Genomic DNA, 16,072 nt, shown 5'->3' with positions numbered 1-16,072 from the left:
CCAACCAGAGAACAGCTTAGCAAGGCTGCCCAGGCTGTGCTGCAAGGCGGTCTTGTCCTCAGCAGTGGGAGCGGCAGCCCCGCCCCCCACATCCCTGCCCCGCCTCCACTCCAGTCTGCCTTTCAGGCCGAGCTGGTTTAGTCTGTGGCCAACGTCACTGAGAGTCATCCGGAAAGGCGAGGCGTGATTGGGAATCCATGAGACAGACATCAAAGGGGAGGAACCAGGCAATACAGTGTCTCCAAACTCCCAGCATACCGTGGCCTTCTGACCAACCCTGGCTGAGCTGCTTGGCATTGGCTGTGAGAGATACAGACATCACAAACCTGAGGGGGTGTGATTACGATGAGTTAGAGAGCATGCCTAGCTGTGTTTAGGTCCCAGCACTGCCATTGATCAGCTGTGTAGTCTCAGGCAAGTTACTTAACCTCTCTGGATCTCTAGTTCCTTCTCCATAAAATGATGCTCTTATAAAACCTGCTTTAGGAGGTTGTGACATTGTGAGTCCATAATATGTGTCTATTTGCTGCTCAAAGCGTTCTCTTTCTCTCTCTCTCTCTGTCTCTGTCTCTCTCTCTCTCTCTCTCTCTCTCTCTCTCTCTCTCTCTCTCTGTCTCTCTCTCTCTCTCTCTCCCCCAGTCTGTCTCTGTCTCTCTCTCTCTGCTAGGGATCAAACTCAAGGCTTTGCATGTTAAACAAGTGTTCTAACACTCAGCTACCCCTTTAGCCCCTACAAAAATCATTTCATGAGTGTCCCTGTTGAGAACCCCTCACTCCTCTGTGGGAGACACCATCCTCTACTCCTCTTTATTGCTGAGCTTTAAAGCTCCCTCCCGAGTCCCTCACTCAGCACAGCACCCACTTTACTTGACTTCAATCTTTTTTTCTTTTGTTCTTCTCTTATACATTACATCGGGACAGCAATTTCCTCCCCCTCCACTCTTCCCAGTCACTCCCCCACCTCCTTTTCCCCCCAGATACATTCCTCCTCTGTTTCCGAGAGAGAGAGAGAGAGAGAGAGAGAGAGAGAGAGAGAGAGAGAGAGAGAGAGAGAGAGAAGACCTCACAGGGATATCCACTGAACACAGCCTAACAAGTTACAATAAGATAAGGCACAAACCCTCATATCATATCGTGACTGGACGAGGCAACCCAGTAGGAGGAAAAGGGCCACAAGAGGGAGCCCACACCTGCCTGGATGGCCAGGAACCAGAGGCAGGACAGCCCAGAGACCCAGCATAGAACCAAACATGTCACTTAAATCTCACAGCCCCATTTCATGACCTAACACCCATGCTCAGTAATTCTGTAGGATAAGTGAGCACCTAGAGGTGACTTGATGGTCCCTGAGCTTAGATAACTTACCCTCAAGGTCACAGAGCTGCCCAGTGATTGGACCAGAACCTATTTCAAAGCCGTGGGTGTTTAACTACAGTGTTATCTTGCCTTTGGCATAGGGAAGAGCTAAGACACAGAAAATGGCACCTAGGCCTGGGACTTAGGAAATAAATATGGTTGTCTGGATCAAGACACCCGTGAACCTGGTGTCATGCAAAACTGAAAGAGACAATAAATCATTTCTCAATACTAAGCGCTGAAAGGCGAAAGAGAAGACGTGGAACCGAGTGTCCTGGACAGAAAAGGCACACAGCCCTGTTCTCACTGGAATCAGTCAGAGGAAAGGACAAAAGAAACTGACAGCCAGGGATGCTGGTAACAAGCTTGACCTCTCGGGGAATGTCTAGTCAGAACCTCAGTGTCTGCAGTCAGCTGCATCTGGACTTGGATTCTGTCTGTTACTTGGTAGCTATGTGGCCTGAAGCAAGCTATTTAAGCTTTAAATGTCAGTTTCCTCATCAGATAAACATCACACCTCTCACCTCTGCATAGAGCTGATGCATGAGTGGATCAGGTGATGGGTATGAAGCCCTGCACAGAGCCTAACCATTGCCACACACCTGGTAGTTAATCCTCGCTTCACATTCCAGGATCCAAGTTTGACCACATAAGATGTGGAAATTGGTCCCCAGAGGCATGACAAGTCAGAATGGCCTTAAAAGCTATAACACTGGCCCTCCACATCATACAGCAGATTCCTACTGTTTGTCATGGAGCCTCTTGAGCCAAACAGAATTGTGTTGGAGGTATCTCTAGCACATAGTAGATATTTTGTTCATCCATAGGCCAAGTTAAATGATACTTTCTCTTTCTTGGTCTTCATTCAGATAACTTAATCCTAATCCTCAATCTGTAAAACTCAAGGCAGTCAGGGCCTGGGGAGACGCCTCAGTCAGTGAAGTGTTGAAGACAGGAGGATCCCCAGAACCCACATAAAAAGCTGGTCAGGCTGGGCGGTGGTGGCGCACGCCTTTAATCCCAGCACTCGGGAGACAGAGCCAGGTGGATCTCTGTGAATTTGAGGCCAGCCTGGTCTCCAAAGCGAGTTCCAGGAAAAGCACAAAGCTACACAGAGAAACCCTGTCTTAAAAAACCAAAAAAAAGAAAAAAAAAGCTGGTCAGATGCGGGATGGGAGGTGGCGCACGCCTTTAATCCCAGCACTCGGGAGGCAGAGCCAGGCGGATCTCTGTGAGTTTGAGGCCAGCCTGGTCTACAGAGCGAGATCCAGGACAGGCACCAAAACTACACAGAGAAAGCTGGTCAGGTAAATGTCTGTAACCCCAGAGCAAAGGAGGCAGACAGGAGGGTCCCTGGAGCTCCCTGACCAGCCAGCCTAGCAAAATCAGGGAGTTCCAGGGTCAGTGAGAGACCCTGCCTCAAAAAATAAGGTGGAGAGTGACAGAGGAGTGCAACCACCACTGACCTCTGGCCTTCAACATGTGAGCACGCATGCACACACACACATGTACACACATAGGGAATGTGTTCACACATATACAAAACACCTTGAGGTAATCAAATGTACATTATTGTTGATTCACTTAACTTTGGAACAATTTTTAACTTTTCTATAATGAAGACTCTGGACATTCCCAAATGCCCTACTCATCAACACACACACACACACACACACACACACACACACACACACACACACACACACACACCCTACAGCCCCTCCCAAGCAATGTAGTCAGAAAACACAAATGCTCTCCTCCTCACAGGCTGGGCAGGTAAATATTTCCCAACATGAGGCATCAGGAACACATGTCCAGATAGAATGTGTCTGCAGTTTCTATCGTTAGGGTGCTTTTGGATTCTTGGCAAAGGAGGAAACTCTATACAGATCCTTCTCCGGAGAATTTCCAGGCCACCGAGGAGGAACTACGGTTACATCACTGGGGAATTCTTAATTCTTAAGAGGGCATTTCTCCCACAAAACCTGTAACTGAAGGTCACACCCACAGCCTGGTGGGTGGTTTCTTGTTTCTTTCTTTCTTTCTTTCTTTTTTTTTTTTTTTTTTTTTTTTTGGTTTAGCTTAGCTTTAGGTTCAAGGGCAACTGTATTAGAGTTTAAAAGGAAGACCCTGGAGCAGACAAGCTGTAAATCTCAGCAGCTTCCCAAAGGAGGAAAGGGAAAAAAGCCAAGCTGTTTGATCTCTGCTAGGAGGTCAGCCCCAGAGAAGCAGAAGCACAATGACAAACATGGGAAGGAGGGTCAGAGAAAGAGGGGAGCCCAAAGCGTGGAGGAAAGCACCGTGCTCTGGCTTGTACGGTCTTCAACTACTGGGCCTGGCTTCCAAACCCCCAACCCTGGTGTCCCCCACCCTGGCTTCCCCATCTTCCTAGAACTTCCTTTAGATTCCTTCAATCTCAAAGGGATCCCCTGTCCCAGCTAGTACTCCCCACCCACCCCCTTTGTCTACTCCTCTGTCTCTGCATGCAGTCAGCAAGGATTTCTTGAGCACTTATTTTGTGCCTTGTACTGCTCTTGGTTCAGAGAACAGAGAGAAGGGCAATGGTCCCTACCTAGGCTGGGAGAGGAACAGGCGATTAGTGGGTGTGAAGTGTCCTTCTAGAGGTGCATATGGAACGCTTCCCTCAAAGGACAACTTGTTTTGCCCCACGAATGCCTTCTCCCATGCCCACTTCTCTCTCACACACATGCACCCTTGTAAACTCACAGAAGAACATCGGTGTCCACATTATATCATCACATTTAAATTAAATTCTTCACATGGCTGAGCATGGTGAGCACCTGAGAAGCTCTTGGCCATCAGTTGTCTCTCCATGCCATAGCCGTCATCTTTCATCTTCAAAACCTTCCATGGATTCTTTGTTCCTAGACTAAAGATCAAATTCCACATGGTGAGGTCGCCTAGTCTGGGCAGCCTCGCCTGCCTCTCCAGTGCCGTTAGCTGTGGCTCTGTTCCCTCAAGGGGCCTCTGCCAGGCCCCCTCCCTCTTCCTTCCAGTTTTCCTTTTAAATTCTATTCACGCCTGCTGTTTCAGCTCAAGGGTCTTCCCTTGGGAACCTTCATACATCTACCAAGCCAGGTCAAGTGCCTCTGTCACATGACTCGATGACTTGTTTCTTGTCTTCCGAGCGTTTGTCTCAATTTGTAATTAAACTTTAATCGTTGGATTCTTTGATAATGCCCCACCTCCCACCAGGCTGTGAGCTCTCTGAGAACTCTAGCTGAGTCTGATTGTTACCACAGTCATCTCCAGCACCTGCCCCTTAACTGACATGTGTTAGGTGCTCAAGAAACATCTTCTGAGTAGGCAGATGAAGTCATGATTAGTGCTGGGATGTACTGAGATATGTACTCAGCACTAAGATACAATCATTAAGACTGGATCTCACCCCCTAAGAAGTTCTTGGTTTCAGACTGAGACAGAAACAGGACATAGGGCATTGGGTAGTAGCACTGATTTTCCTTGTTTCCCTTGGCACACGGTTGAAGGGGTGATTTTGTTAGGAGCTCTGCACTTGACCTTGCCTCTTGGCTTTTCCTATGCCGATCTCACCACATTGACCCAGATCACAAATGACCTTTCATTATGCTTAAGAGTTTGCAGTTTTACTCTGGTTTTCAATCTAGGCAATACACTTTCTCTAGAACTTTTTGAATGGGCTATATTATCCATGTACCCGCGTGCGTGCGTGCGTGCGTGCGTGCGTGTGTGTGTGTGTGTGTGTGTGTGTCTAGGGGTGCAACTCAGTTACACAGGCATACTACGTGACGTTGTCACTCTGTCTCACCTCCAGCCCAAGATTGAGCTCACTTCCTTCCCAACAACTCCTTGGCCCTGCAGTGAGAGTTTGTTCTCAGTAGCTGCACTTTAATATCAGATGAGAGAGTCAATAGAAGATAGTTCAAAGCCCAAAGCCAGGCATCACCTCATGGTCTGAGTTGGGATTGTCTTTTTCAGAGCCAGGACAGTGGTTTTGTCTTCCCAGTGTCTCTGCAGCTAGAGACAAGAATCCACTAGCAAAGGAAGCTGTGAGCGTGTGAGAGAAGTTGAGGTAGCCCAACTTACATGTTTCCAGACACGTGCTGTCATTAGCTGGTGCTCCTGGCATGTCCGCACATGGCTTCAGGAAAGAAAGGAGATTTATGTGTTCCAACATGATTTCGACACCAGAGTGGGTTTGCCTATTCTAAGAGACAGTGTGGTCAGGGGGCAGCGCTTCCCTCCTATCTCCTCAGCAGAGACTTTAAAGATGCCCCGTGAATCCTCCAGGACCAATGCCAGTGACATGATCTCTGACCCATGCCAGATTTAAGAGGTTTTCAGATTTTTATTGTTATGTATGAGTTTGAAGCTATCTCACACCTAATTTCTACTAACATGATATTAGCTGATAATCAGTTGATACCTCCTTGAGAATCTGCTTTTTTAAATGTAGTCACAGAAAGATTCTCAGAAGACGTAGCAGAGAAGATATTCAAAAGAGCTGACCAGTCCAACAATATGGTTCATCGGGTGCTTGCTCTGGAAGCCTGAGGACCTGAGTTCAATCCCCAGAAACCACTGTGGAAGGGGAGAACCAGCTCCCAACAGTTGACCTCCAACCTCAAAATAGACACACACACACACACACACACACACACACACACTAATAATAATAATAATAATAATAATAATAATAATAATAATAATAATAAAAGTAACAATAATAATTAATGTTATAATTTTAAAAAGTAAAAGTTAACCAATGAAAGAGAAAGATAAAGGACCCAGTCCTAAAACAGGAAACATCCTGAGTAATGACAGAGAAGCCAAAAACATCATGAAATGTGTAAGGAAAGGAAATACCTCAGGTATAAGATCTTCCTCAGCCCCTCTAGTGTTCGGAGACTCTGCCAGTACATTACATATATTCAAATGCAGCCAACATTAAAAACATCTCACTATGGATGTTAAATTGCATTGACCAGTGGCCATAATGTTAGTTTATGTGAATGTGTATTTTTTTCAGAATTTTTGGGTATGCATTTGGTACCAATACCTTTTTAAACCTTAATTCTATAATGCCTGGTGAATAAAATAGCATCACATCCCACAGTTCGATGTTAATGAGGACAAAATTAAAGACTCAAAAGAATAAATAGTTGATACTGAAGAGGCAACTGGGAGCCAAGGTAGAAGGAAGTCTCATGTTCCATGCAAGTGACTTGGGCTTTATTACAGCCACTAAAGAATTTTGTCGGGCGGTGGTGGCGCACGCCTTTAATCCCAGCACTCGGGAGGCAGAGCCAGGCGGATCTCTGTGAGTTCGAGGCCAGCCTGGGCTACCAAGTGAGTTCCAGGAAAGGCGCAAAGCTACACAGAGAAACCCTGTCTCGAAAAACCAAAAAAAAAAAAAAAAAAAAAAAAAAAAAGAATTTTGGTCAGGGTAGTGTCCTCATCAGACATGTCCATAACACAGTTTACCCTCGATGTGGCACAGAAGACGGACTGAAGAAGGTAAAGTCTAGAGACAGGTGAGTTCAGGAGAAAGCTGAAATAGATATGAGGCTCAGATCTGGGCAAAAGTGAGCCACAGAAAGCTAAGAAGATGCAAGACGAGATGGACGTCGAGAGAACTGGGTTCTAGCCAGGAATATTGGTACATGGAAGCAATCCCAGCACTGGGAGGCTGAGGAGTTCAGGACCAGCTTGGGCTTCATAAAAAGATCTTGTCTTGAGGTGTGTGTCGGGGGTTGGGGGTGTCTGGGTTTTTATCCCAAGTCTGCTGTTTGCTCCCTTTTGACTTCAGTTTTTCCTTCTTCAAAATGAACGTGTCTTCCCCACTAATTATTATTTCTTCATATCTCCCCTACCATTGGATACAAAAAGTGAAGCTTGTATCTCAGGAAGAGCCCTTAGCAAAACTGGGAGACAATTCTGATGTCTTGATATTTGACAAGGAGTAGAGCAGCAGGAAAGTTATGCCCTGGCCTTGGGCATCTGCTCACCATTGAAGGGTCACATTTGTGTAGTGCAGTAAGAATACGGTAGGCACAGTGCTGAGCCTTTTACCACATTATCTATGGGAGGCCGGCTATATGTGGATTTTTCAGTAGTGATTTGTTTTTATCGAGAGAGAGAGAAAGAGAAATGTACTTTTCGTTTTTTGTTGTGTTGTTTCATATTATTTTGTTGTTGTTTCTTTTTTGTTTGTTTATTTGTTTTTGTTTATGTTTTGAGACAGGGTTTCTTTCCCTGGCTGTCCTGGAACTTGCTCTGTAGACCAGACTGGTTGGGAGTCACCATGTGGGAGACTGGGAACTGACCCCTGGTCCTCTGCAAGAGCAAAAACTGCTCTTAACTCTTAAGTGCTGAACCATCTCTCCACCCCTATAAATCTGCCTTCCTTTAACCTCTTCCTGTTTCCTTTCAGATTCCGCCTCACTTTGCCAGAGAACAGCCACAGAGATGCTAAGGTAGGAGGAATACAAGCTCTCGAGGTGCCCCGAAAAAGGCACAAGAAACAGAATTCTGTTGTACTGCAGCCTGTGTGTGTGGTTTTCTGTGTCTCCGAGTCCTTGATTTCTCCATAGTTTTAGCTTTGAATTTTTTTTCTTGTTCATGAGTTTGGTTGATTTTGCAGTACAGGGGATTGAACCTGGAGCTTTCATGGTACTCATTTATCAAGCCCATTAGCTTAGCAATATACTTTTACTTATATTACAGGGCTTGCAAAAGAACTGGAAAGACTGTGTGTGATGCTAGAAAGCTGGGCATTCTCATGTGGGGGAGGGGGGTTGATTCCTAGATGAAATGATCCTCTAGAGTTAAATTTAAGTTTCAGAATTCCATAGTTAAGTGCATTCTTCAAAGGCACCCAGCCCACATCCAGCTTGGGAGTAGACATGTTGTCTTAGCTTCTTTTCTGTTGCTGTAATAAAACACCATGGCCAAAAGCAACTTATAGAAGGAAGGTTCGTTTTGGCTTATGGTTTCAGAGAGGGGTGCATAAGAGCAGGGATGTCATGGTCCGGCAGCAGAGGCACATTTCCATACACACACAGGAAGTAGAGCGAATAAGCAAGAAATAAATAGGGTGAAGCTATAAACTCTCAAAGCCCGCCCCCTGTGACATACTTCCTCCAGCCAGACTTAGAGGGATCCATAACCTCCAAACAGCACCACCAACAGGGGAACCAGTGTTCAAATGCACAAGCCTGTGGGAGACATTTCTCATTCAAATCCCTACACACCCCAACAAGTAACTTGGAATGTCCAGACTCCTAGACGTCAAAAAGGTCAGCCAAGTCCATGCCTTTCTTTGTTCACAATTGGTGCTATCGTAGAGGGTGGAATCACACGGATTTTGGTATCAAAACTCCTGGGTAGAACTCTACCTAGCACATGCTCAGCTATATGTGAACTTTGGTTCTTAATGTCATTCTGTCATTTACAACTTCTTACTGAGCATAGCAATGTTCAAGACAAAAATGTTCCCCCTCATGGCACTAAAATTCTCTGCAGTGATTCTCCTCTGGGGTCCACTTAGCCCTTTAGGGACCACGGCTCTCATGACCTGGGATGGGGAGAAGGGCGACATAGGGACAGATGTCAGAAATGTTTCTAAGCTTCCCATAGCACACCAGCCAGCCCCCAAACACACAAAAAAAAAACATCCTTCCCAAAGTATCAATAGGGCTGCTATATGGAACCCAGTCTTAGAATATGTGAATATATATATATATATATATATATATATATATATATATATATACACTTTTGCAGCCAGTTGAGAGTGCAAATAGTGAACAAATATACAGTGCATGTATTGAAAATAATTTAGAAAAATAGGAATCGGCAATTGGAGCAGGTATGGAGCTAGAGATCACTCAGAGTTATTGAGAAGATCTGCTGAAGCCCAATTCACTCAACACATCTACAGTGGTAGGTGGTAGGTAGTAAGTAAATGGTGGCCATTGTTCCTGCACTTATGAGAACTGGTTCGTTTGTCTGTGTAAGTGGAGAATAAGCATAATAGTTTCATACATTAATTCTGAGGCCAGACTGCAAGAGTGAAGTCCCACTTACTGGCGGTGTGTTCTTAGACAGGTCACTTAGCTCTCCAGAGGCAGTGCATGGGAGATGACAAGGACTGAATTCATTGTTGCCACATCCAACAGAAAGGTGGCAGTAAGACAGGGCCAGGGGACTGGAGAGATGGCTCAGAGGTTAAGAGCACCAGCTGTTCTTTCAGAGGTTCAGTTCCCAGCACCTACATGGCAGCTCATAGCTGTCTATAACTCCAGTTCCAGGGGATCTGGCACCCTCACACAGATGTACATGTAGGCCAAAAAAAAAAAAATGCACACAATTTTTTTTAAATAATTAAAAAAAAAAGACAGGACCAAGTCTGGGGATGTTAGTCAAGTCAGCGAATTTAGCTGAGGCCAAAATAGATGTTTCATTGCAAGGAGAATTCTGAGATTAGGATTCAGGAGCAATATAGTCCATACACTGGAATTTAAGACATACCTTTCATGCCAGTCTCTGAAGTCTGACATGCCAGTATCAAAGTTGAGTGTGGTGATGCACATCTGTAATCCCATCGAAATGCCTAGCATTGATAACACAATGTACTGACCATGGCATTTCAGAAAAATGGCAATGGTTCTTCCCTAGCATTTGCACAGTATTAACTTGTCTAATTCTGACAATCTATGACAATCTCCTGATAATGATGATGGTGGTGGTGATGATGATGATGGTGGTGGTGGTGATGATGGTAGAGATGATGATGATAGTGGTGATGATGATGGTAATGATGGCGATGGTGGTGGTGATGATGGCAGTGGTGATGATGATGGTGGTGGTGGTGATGATGATGATGATGATGGTGATAGTGATGATGATGATGGTAGTGATGGTGGTGATGATGATGGTGGTGGTGATGATGATGATGATGATGATGGTGATAGTGATGATGATGATGGTAGTGATGGTGGTGATGATGGTGGTGGTGGTGGTGATGATGATGATGATGATGGTGATAGTGATGATGATGATGGTAGTGATGGTGGTGATGATGGTGGTGATGATGGTGGTGATGATGGTGGTGGTGGTGGTGATGATGATGATGATGATGGTGATAGTGATGATGATGGTGGTAGTGATGGTGATGATAATGATGGTGATGATGATGATGGTGGTGGTGATAATGATGGTAGTGATGGTGATGATAATGATGGTGGTGATGATGATGATGATGGTGATAGTGATAATGATGACGGTGATAGTGATAATGATGATGGTGATAGTGATAATGATGATGGTGATAGTGATGATGGTGGTGGTGATGATGATGGTAGTGATGGTGGTGATGATGGTGGTGGTGATGATGATGGTGGTGATGATGGTGGTGGTGGTGATGATGATGGTGATGATGGTGGTGGTGGTGATGATGGTGGTGATGATGATGGTGGTGGTGATGATGATGGTAGTGATGGTGATGATGATGATGGTGGTGATGATGGTGGTGGTGATTATGGTCATGATTATTATTGTCTTCATCTTATAGTTGTTGGAATTGAGGCCCTGGAAGATTGAATAATTCTTCCAATACAACAAAATAACTGGAGGAAAATAAAACAAGAGAGAGAAGCCTAGACATCCTAGACTGACTTCAGGATGCCCAAAAAGTTTTCGCTGATCCAGGTGTGGTGGCAAACACCTGTAATCCCAGCATTAGGAAAGGGTAAACCAATAAGAACATGAGTTCAGAGCCAGCCTAGGCTACATGAGGACTCCCAAGTCTGAGGTTATATAGTGAGACCCTATCCCAGCCAAAAAATAAAAAGGTATTTACTAAATGAGTTTCCATTCATCCAGGTCCATTTACGTTTTCAAGATTTATTTGTGTGTGTGTGTGTGTGTGTGTGTTTATCTGCATGTGTGAGTGCTGTACCCACAAAGTCCTGAAGAGGGTATCAGATCCCCTGGAGCTGGAATTACAGGCAGTTGTGAACTACCCGATATGGGTGGTGGGAAGTGCACTCCTGTCCTCTAAAAGAACGGTATGTGCTCTTAACTACTGAGCCACCTCCTCCACCTCCATTTGCTTTTAATACCTGGATCGTTCCAGAGAGCAACACTGCCTAGGATATCCAAATACCAGTTTACTCAAGATAAAGTGGGTGTCCTGGTGATGCTGTGAAGTTTGGAGGATGATGCAATGCAAAGGGAGGCCCTGGGGTGAGGTTCCCAGTAAGCCCAGGGAAGACTGACAACTGGGGAACCCCTTAGCTCTCCAGTTTGCCTGGTCTGACCGAAACCGGTACATTTGCTACCGTCCTGGGTCTCTGTTCATTATCACCAGTGTAAAAGGAAACACAAGCGCTCTCCCACCAGGGAGAGAAGAGCCCGTGTGGCATGGCTTTCCACAAAGCTAGCACGTTCCCACAGGGAAACTCCAGACATGGCTTTCTATCCAGCTGAGTCCTGGGGACTTGCACACCCAAACCAGGCATGATGCTTTCAGGGATCTGATGTGGCAACCGATGAAGTCTGCTTTTTCATTTTAGGTCGTGAGGTTTGAGAATATCCTGTCTTCCATTCTTCACTTTGGAGTCCTCCCACTGGCTAATAGTAAGGAATTCTTTAAAAAACTATGGGACTCTGGGGTTGGTTGCACTTGCGGTTTTGTTTGGAACTTTCTCTTCTGGTGCCTGTATGTTTAGAGTGTTATTGTGAATTTGGGTCAGAACCAGAACTTTGCAGTGTACAGTATTAAGAGCTGAAGAAACCAGTTAACAGGTGTAAGCTTGCTAACAACGCTATTTACACATTCAGCAAGAAAGGCTACCTTGCCTTGAGTTAAAGAGACAAAACTCCTGTCCTTAGACAGTAAAATCTTCTTCAGGTCAACTAGAAATGATATAATGTTCCCTGGGATTACTGTCTGGAAAGACACATTTTAATGAATGACAGTCCTGCTTCTCTCCCTCATCCACAATGACTTACAAACCAAAGCATCTGGAGTTTGGCTCAGTTAAAATGTTTTTTGTATTAGACACAAAATGTTTCCAAGTCTACAAATTAGGAATTTTCAAAATAATGGGCTAGACTAATAGTTTAGTTGGCAAATTTTTTCCTTAAAAGCACGAAGACCTGAATTCAATCCTCCAGTAATGCCCCTCCCCCATTTTTTAAAATGCTGGGCACAATGTAACATACTTACAATCTCAGTGCTGATGGAGGCAGAGACAGGTGGATCCCTGGGGCTCACTGGCCAGCCTAGTCTACTTGGGAGTTTCAGGTCAATGAGACCCCCCCATCTCAAAAGCAACAATAAACCAAGGTGGATGAAAGTGAGGAATGATGCTGAGGTTATCCTCTGTCCTTCACACACATGTTCACACACATGCTTGTACACACACACACACGCATACACGCAGTACACCCACTATTATAAATACGTCTTTTATGGCTGTGTCGAAAATGAAAAGCATAGTCAGGCATGGTTAGTACTTAAATGGGAGAAAATGGAAAGTTTTGTTTTATTTCGTTTAGTATCCAAATATACATAATTACAGGCACATTTTTACTGAATATAAATTAATTACTAATTCATCCAGCAAAATGCTAGGGACAGATCACTTTGAATTAAAACAAGACCAGGAACAACAATAAGATAAACTATTAAAAAGCTTCTAGTTCATCTCTTTCTAAAACACCTGTCCCCCCCTCAAAAAAAAAAAGTCAATGCTCATGCCCAATTACCTTCCACCTTTTTTCTACATTGTAGCAAAACTGCAGCAAGGATTTCCTCTCCCCAACCCCTACAACATCTCATTTGTCAATTCAGACATTCAAGTTCTTGAGGTAAGATTCTGAATTCTCGACTTCCCTATTTATTTTCATAGTAGACAAGCTTCCTGTTTTGTTCATCACTTATTTTTTAAAGATTTATTTGCTATTTATTTCATGTGGATATGTGTGTGCATGAGTGTGTGTATGTATGCCATATTCATCCTGGTGCCACATCAGATCCCCTGGAACTGGAGTTACAGCCAATCATGAGTCACACCATGTAGGTACTAGAAATCAAACCCAGGTCCTCTGCAGGAACAGGGAGTTCTCTTATCCACACAGCCATCTCTCCATCCCCTCATTATGTTTTATTTTGCTTTCCTTCAAATTTTACCAGACCAAGGAGTTTAATAAACAGACCATCCAGCTATTAAAGCTTATAATTAACAATGAAAAATTTAAAAGTCAGACCAAGTCTAATTTCACTTTGAAGTCACATTTAACCACTCCACAGTATAAGAAAACACTTCTAAAAGTATTTTTAGTTCACCAGACAAACTGTAAGGCTGAGATCATTAATCCCATTTTCTGAGGAAAGTAGACCCAGAGAAGTTTAGTGTCTTAGGTAGAAAGGAAAATGGCTGGTATATTAGTTACTTCTCCTGTTGCTGTGTCCTGGCAGGATATAACATAACAGAGAAAGGGGTTGTTTGGCTTACAGCTCCAAGGGATACAGTCCACTACCACAGGAAAAGGTGTGGCAGCAGAAACATGAGAGACCTGGTCACATTTCATGGAAGTTAGGAAGCAGTGTACCATAAAACCTCCAGACACTTCCTTCAACAAGATCTCACCTCGTAGGTTCCACAACCTTCCAAAGCAGTGTCATGAGCTGGTGACCAAGTTTCTAAACACATGAGGCTGAGGGATAGTTTGCATTGACACCACCCCAGCTAAGAACCCTGCTGACTGGCTTCTTGATGCTTTCAACCAATGTCAGGATTTGGGCCCTAGTGAACGCTGTTTCCTGGAAGATGGTTATTAAGTAACTTCACGATACTGTCACCCCTTCTTTTCTGCATTTTGTTGTTGTGGTTTGGAAAGCAGAAACGATTTTCAGAAAGCATTTCCCACCTACCCACTACTGCATACTTCCTCTTACCTCCCAGCCTTCCTCTTCTCCACTCCCTTCTACCTAAGTCATATGTAGCGGCAGTGATCCAGAATGGCCTCTTTTTGCATCAGGGGCCCTCCCATAGGGTACAGGTGGCAGGAAAGTCTTGATGCCTTAGGGCCTGGCAAAGAAACTTTCCAACCCCCCGGCAAACCCAGATATGCCCTTCATTTAATATTGTCTCCATTCTGCATACTTTCAGGATTTCCTTCTGATTTCTACTGACCTGACACATGAAACATCCTCAAAACAACAGCCAAATCTCCACAGCTGGGGAGGTCTGAACCTGGTAAACGGACCATGGAGAGAACAGCCAACCCATTGATTGCCAGTTCACAAAACCCTCCAGGAAGTAAACAACCTTGGGTCCCATGGAAACTGTAAGCCTGAAGGTGAAGGCCATGCACCCTGGACATAAAAAAGCCCATGTGAAATAGTTTCTCTCTGGAGCCCTAAGAGACCTAGAGTGAGGAGGCCAGCTGAGTTAAAGGGCCGAAGAGGGATGAGGCAGTGGGAGGAGGGAATATGTATGTCAATATGTAACCATGTTGTGTGCCTGTTTATAACCTGTGGATAAGATGTAGATCTGACCAGGGGTGTGTGTGTGTGTGTGTGTGTGTGTGTGTGTGTGTGTGTGTGTGTGTGTGGGCAGTGGGAGGAGGGAATATGTATGTCAATATGTAACCATGTTGTGTGCCTGTTTATAACCTGTGGATAAGATGTAGATCTGACCATGGGTGTGTGTGTGTGTGTGTGTGTGTGTGTGTGTGTGTGTGTGTGTGTGGGCAGTGGGAGGAGGGAATATGTATGTCAGTATGTAACCATGTTGTGTGCCTGTTTATAACCTGTGGATAAGAGGGAGGATGTAGATCTGACCAGGGGTGTGTGTGTGTGTGTGTGTGTGTGTGTGTGTGTGTGTGTGTGTGTGTGTGTGTGTGTGGGCAGTGGGAGGAGGGAATATGTATGTCAGTATGTAACCATGTTGTGTGCCTGTTTATAACCTGTGGATAAGAGTGAGGATGTAGATCTGACCAGGGGTGTGTGTGTGTGTGTGTGTGTGTGTGTGTGTGTGTGTGTGTGTGTGTGTATCATGTCAGCTTTTCAGAGACTTTCTTCTTTAGCTGGATTTTGTGTTTTATGTTTACTATTACTTCCCTGTGCTTAATTAAAATTGTTTTCTATCAATGTCAGTCTCTGTGTGTGAAAGCTCCTGTCCTGAATTTATTTTAATAAAATATGACAAAAAACGGAAAAGACTTGTTTTTAACTTTGGCAAAGACTGATGTTCTGCAAATATCAATATTAAAAGGGAGTTGCTAGCTTCTTAAGTCTCCCTGTGATCATCCTGTGTTGTTTGTTTGAGGATGTGTCCTCTCAAGGATTGAACAGAAATGGCAGTGCAGCTTACTAAAGCTGGATGGTTCACAGCTGGGAGAGGATGGGAGAGCCAGGATGGGTATGTAAAAGTGAACAGAAACCACACCCTCTGCTTGTCTACTGCTTAGGTTATTGGGGGGATAGAAGAGAACTGTTAAGTACGTAAAGCCCTGGTCTGGTTGTTCCCCCAGCTTCATTCCTGTGACCTTCACAGCCACTCTATGGAGAATTATGATCCCATTTCATCGATGAGAAAACAGAGGTTAAGAGGAATTTATCACACAGAGGTTGGTAATGGCATAGGTGGAAATTGAGCCCAAGTCTTCCTGATAGCTACTGTGCTTTTCTTCACAGGAAACG

General features: G+C 44.6%; 1 protein-coding gene across 1 annotated transcript in view; it reads left to right on the top strand.

Moving 5' to 3' along the window:
• Bpifc (BPI fold containing family C) overlaps positions 1–14,944 on the top strand; it is a 56,751-nt gene extending 41,807 nt beyond the window's left edge. Inside the window, exons 13-16 of the mRNA XM_052753756.1 lie at positions 7,790–7,832; positions 11,934–11,997; positions 13,157–13,233; positions 14,538–14,944. Coding sequence (XP_052609716.1) covers positions 7,790–7,832; positions 11,934–11,997; positions 13,157–13,233; positions 14,538–14,660 — 307 coding nt within the window. The 3' untranslated portion in view covers positions 14,661–14,944. The remainder of the gene's footprint in view (positions 1–7,789; positions 7,833–11,933; positions 11,998–13,156; positions 13,234–14,537) is intronic.
• The last annotated feature ends 1,128 nt before the right edge of the window (positions 14,945–16,072 follow it).

This window comes from Peromyscus californicus, unplaced genomic scaffold (assembly GCF_007827085.1).
Source record: "Peromyscus californicus insignis strain IS unplaced genomic scaffold, ASM782708v3 Scaffold_24__1_contigs__length_46423439, whole genome shotgun sequence".
In the NCBI taxonomy this organism is placed as follows: domain Eukaryota; kingdom Metazoa; phylum Chordata; class Mammalia; order Rodentia; family Cricetidae; genus Peromyscus; species Peromyscus californicus.
The sequence above is the reverse complement of the archived record's forward strand: the minus strand, read 5'-3'. Positions and strand labels throughout refer to the sequence as shown.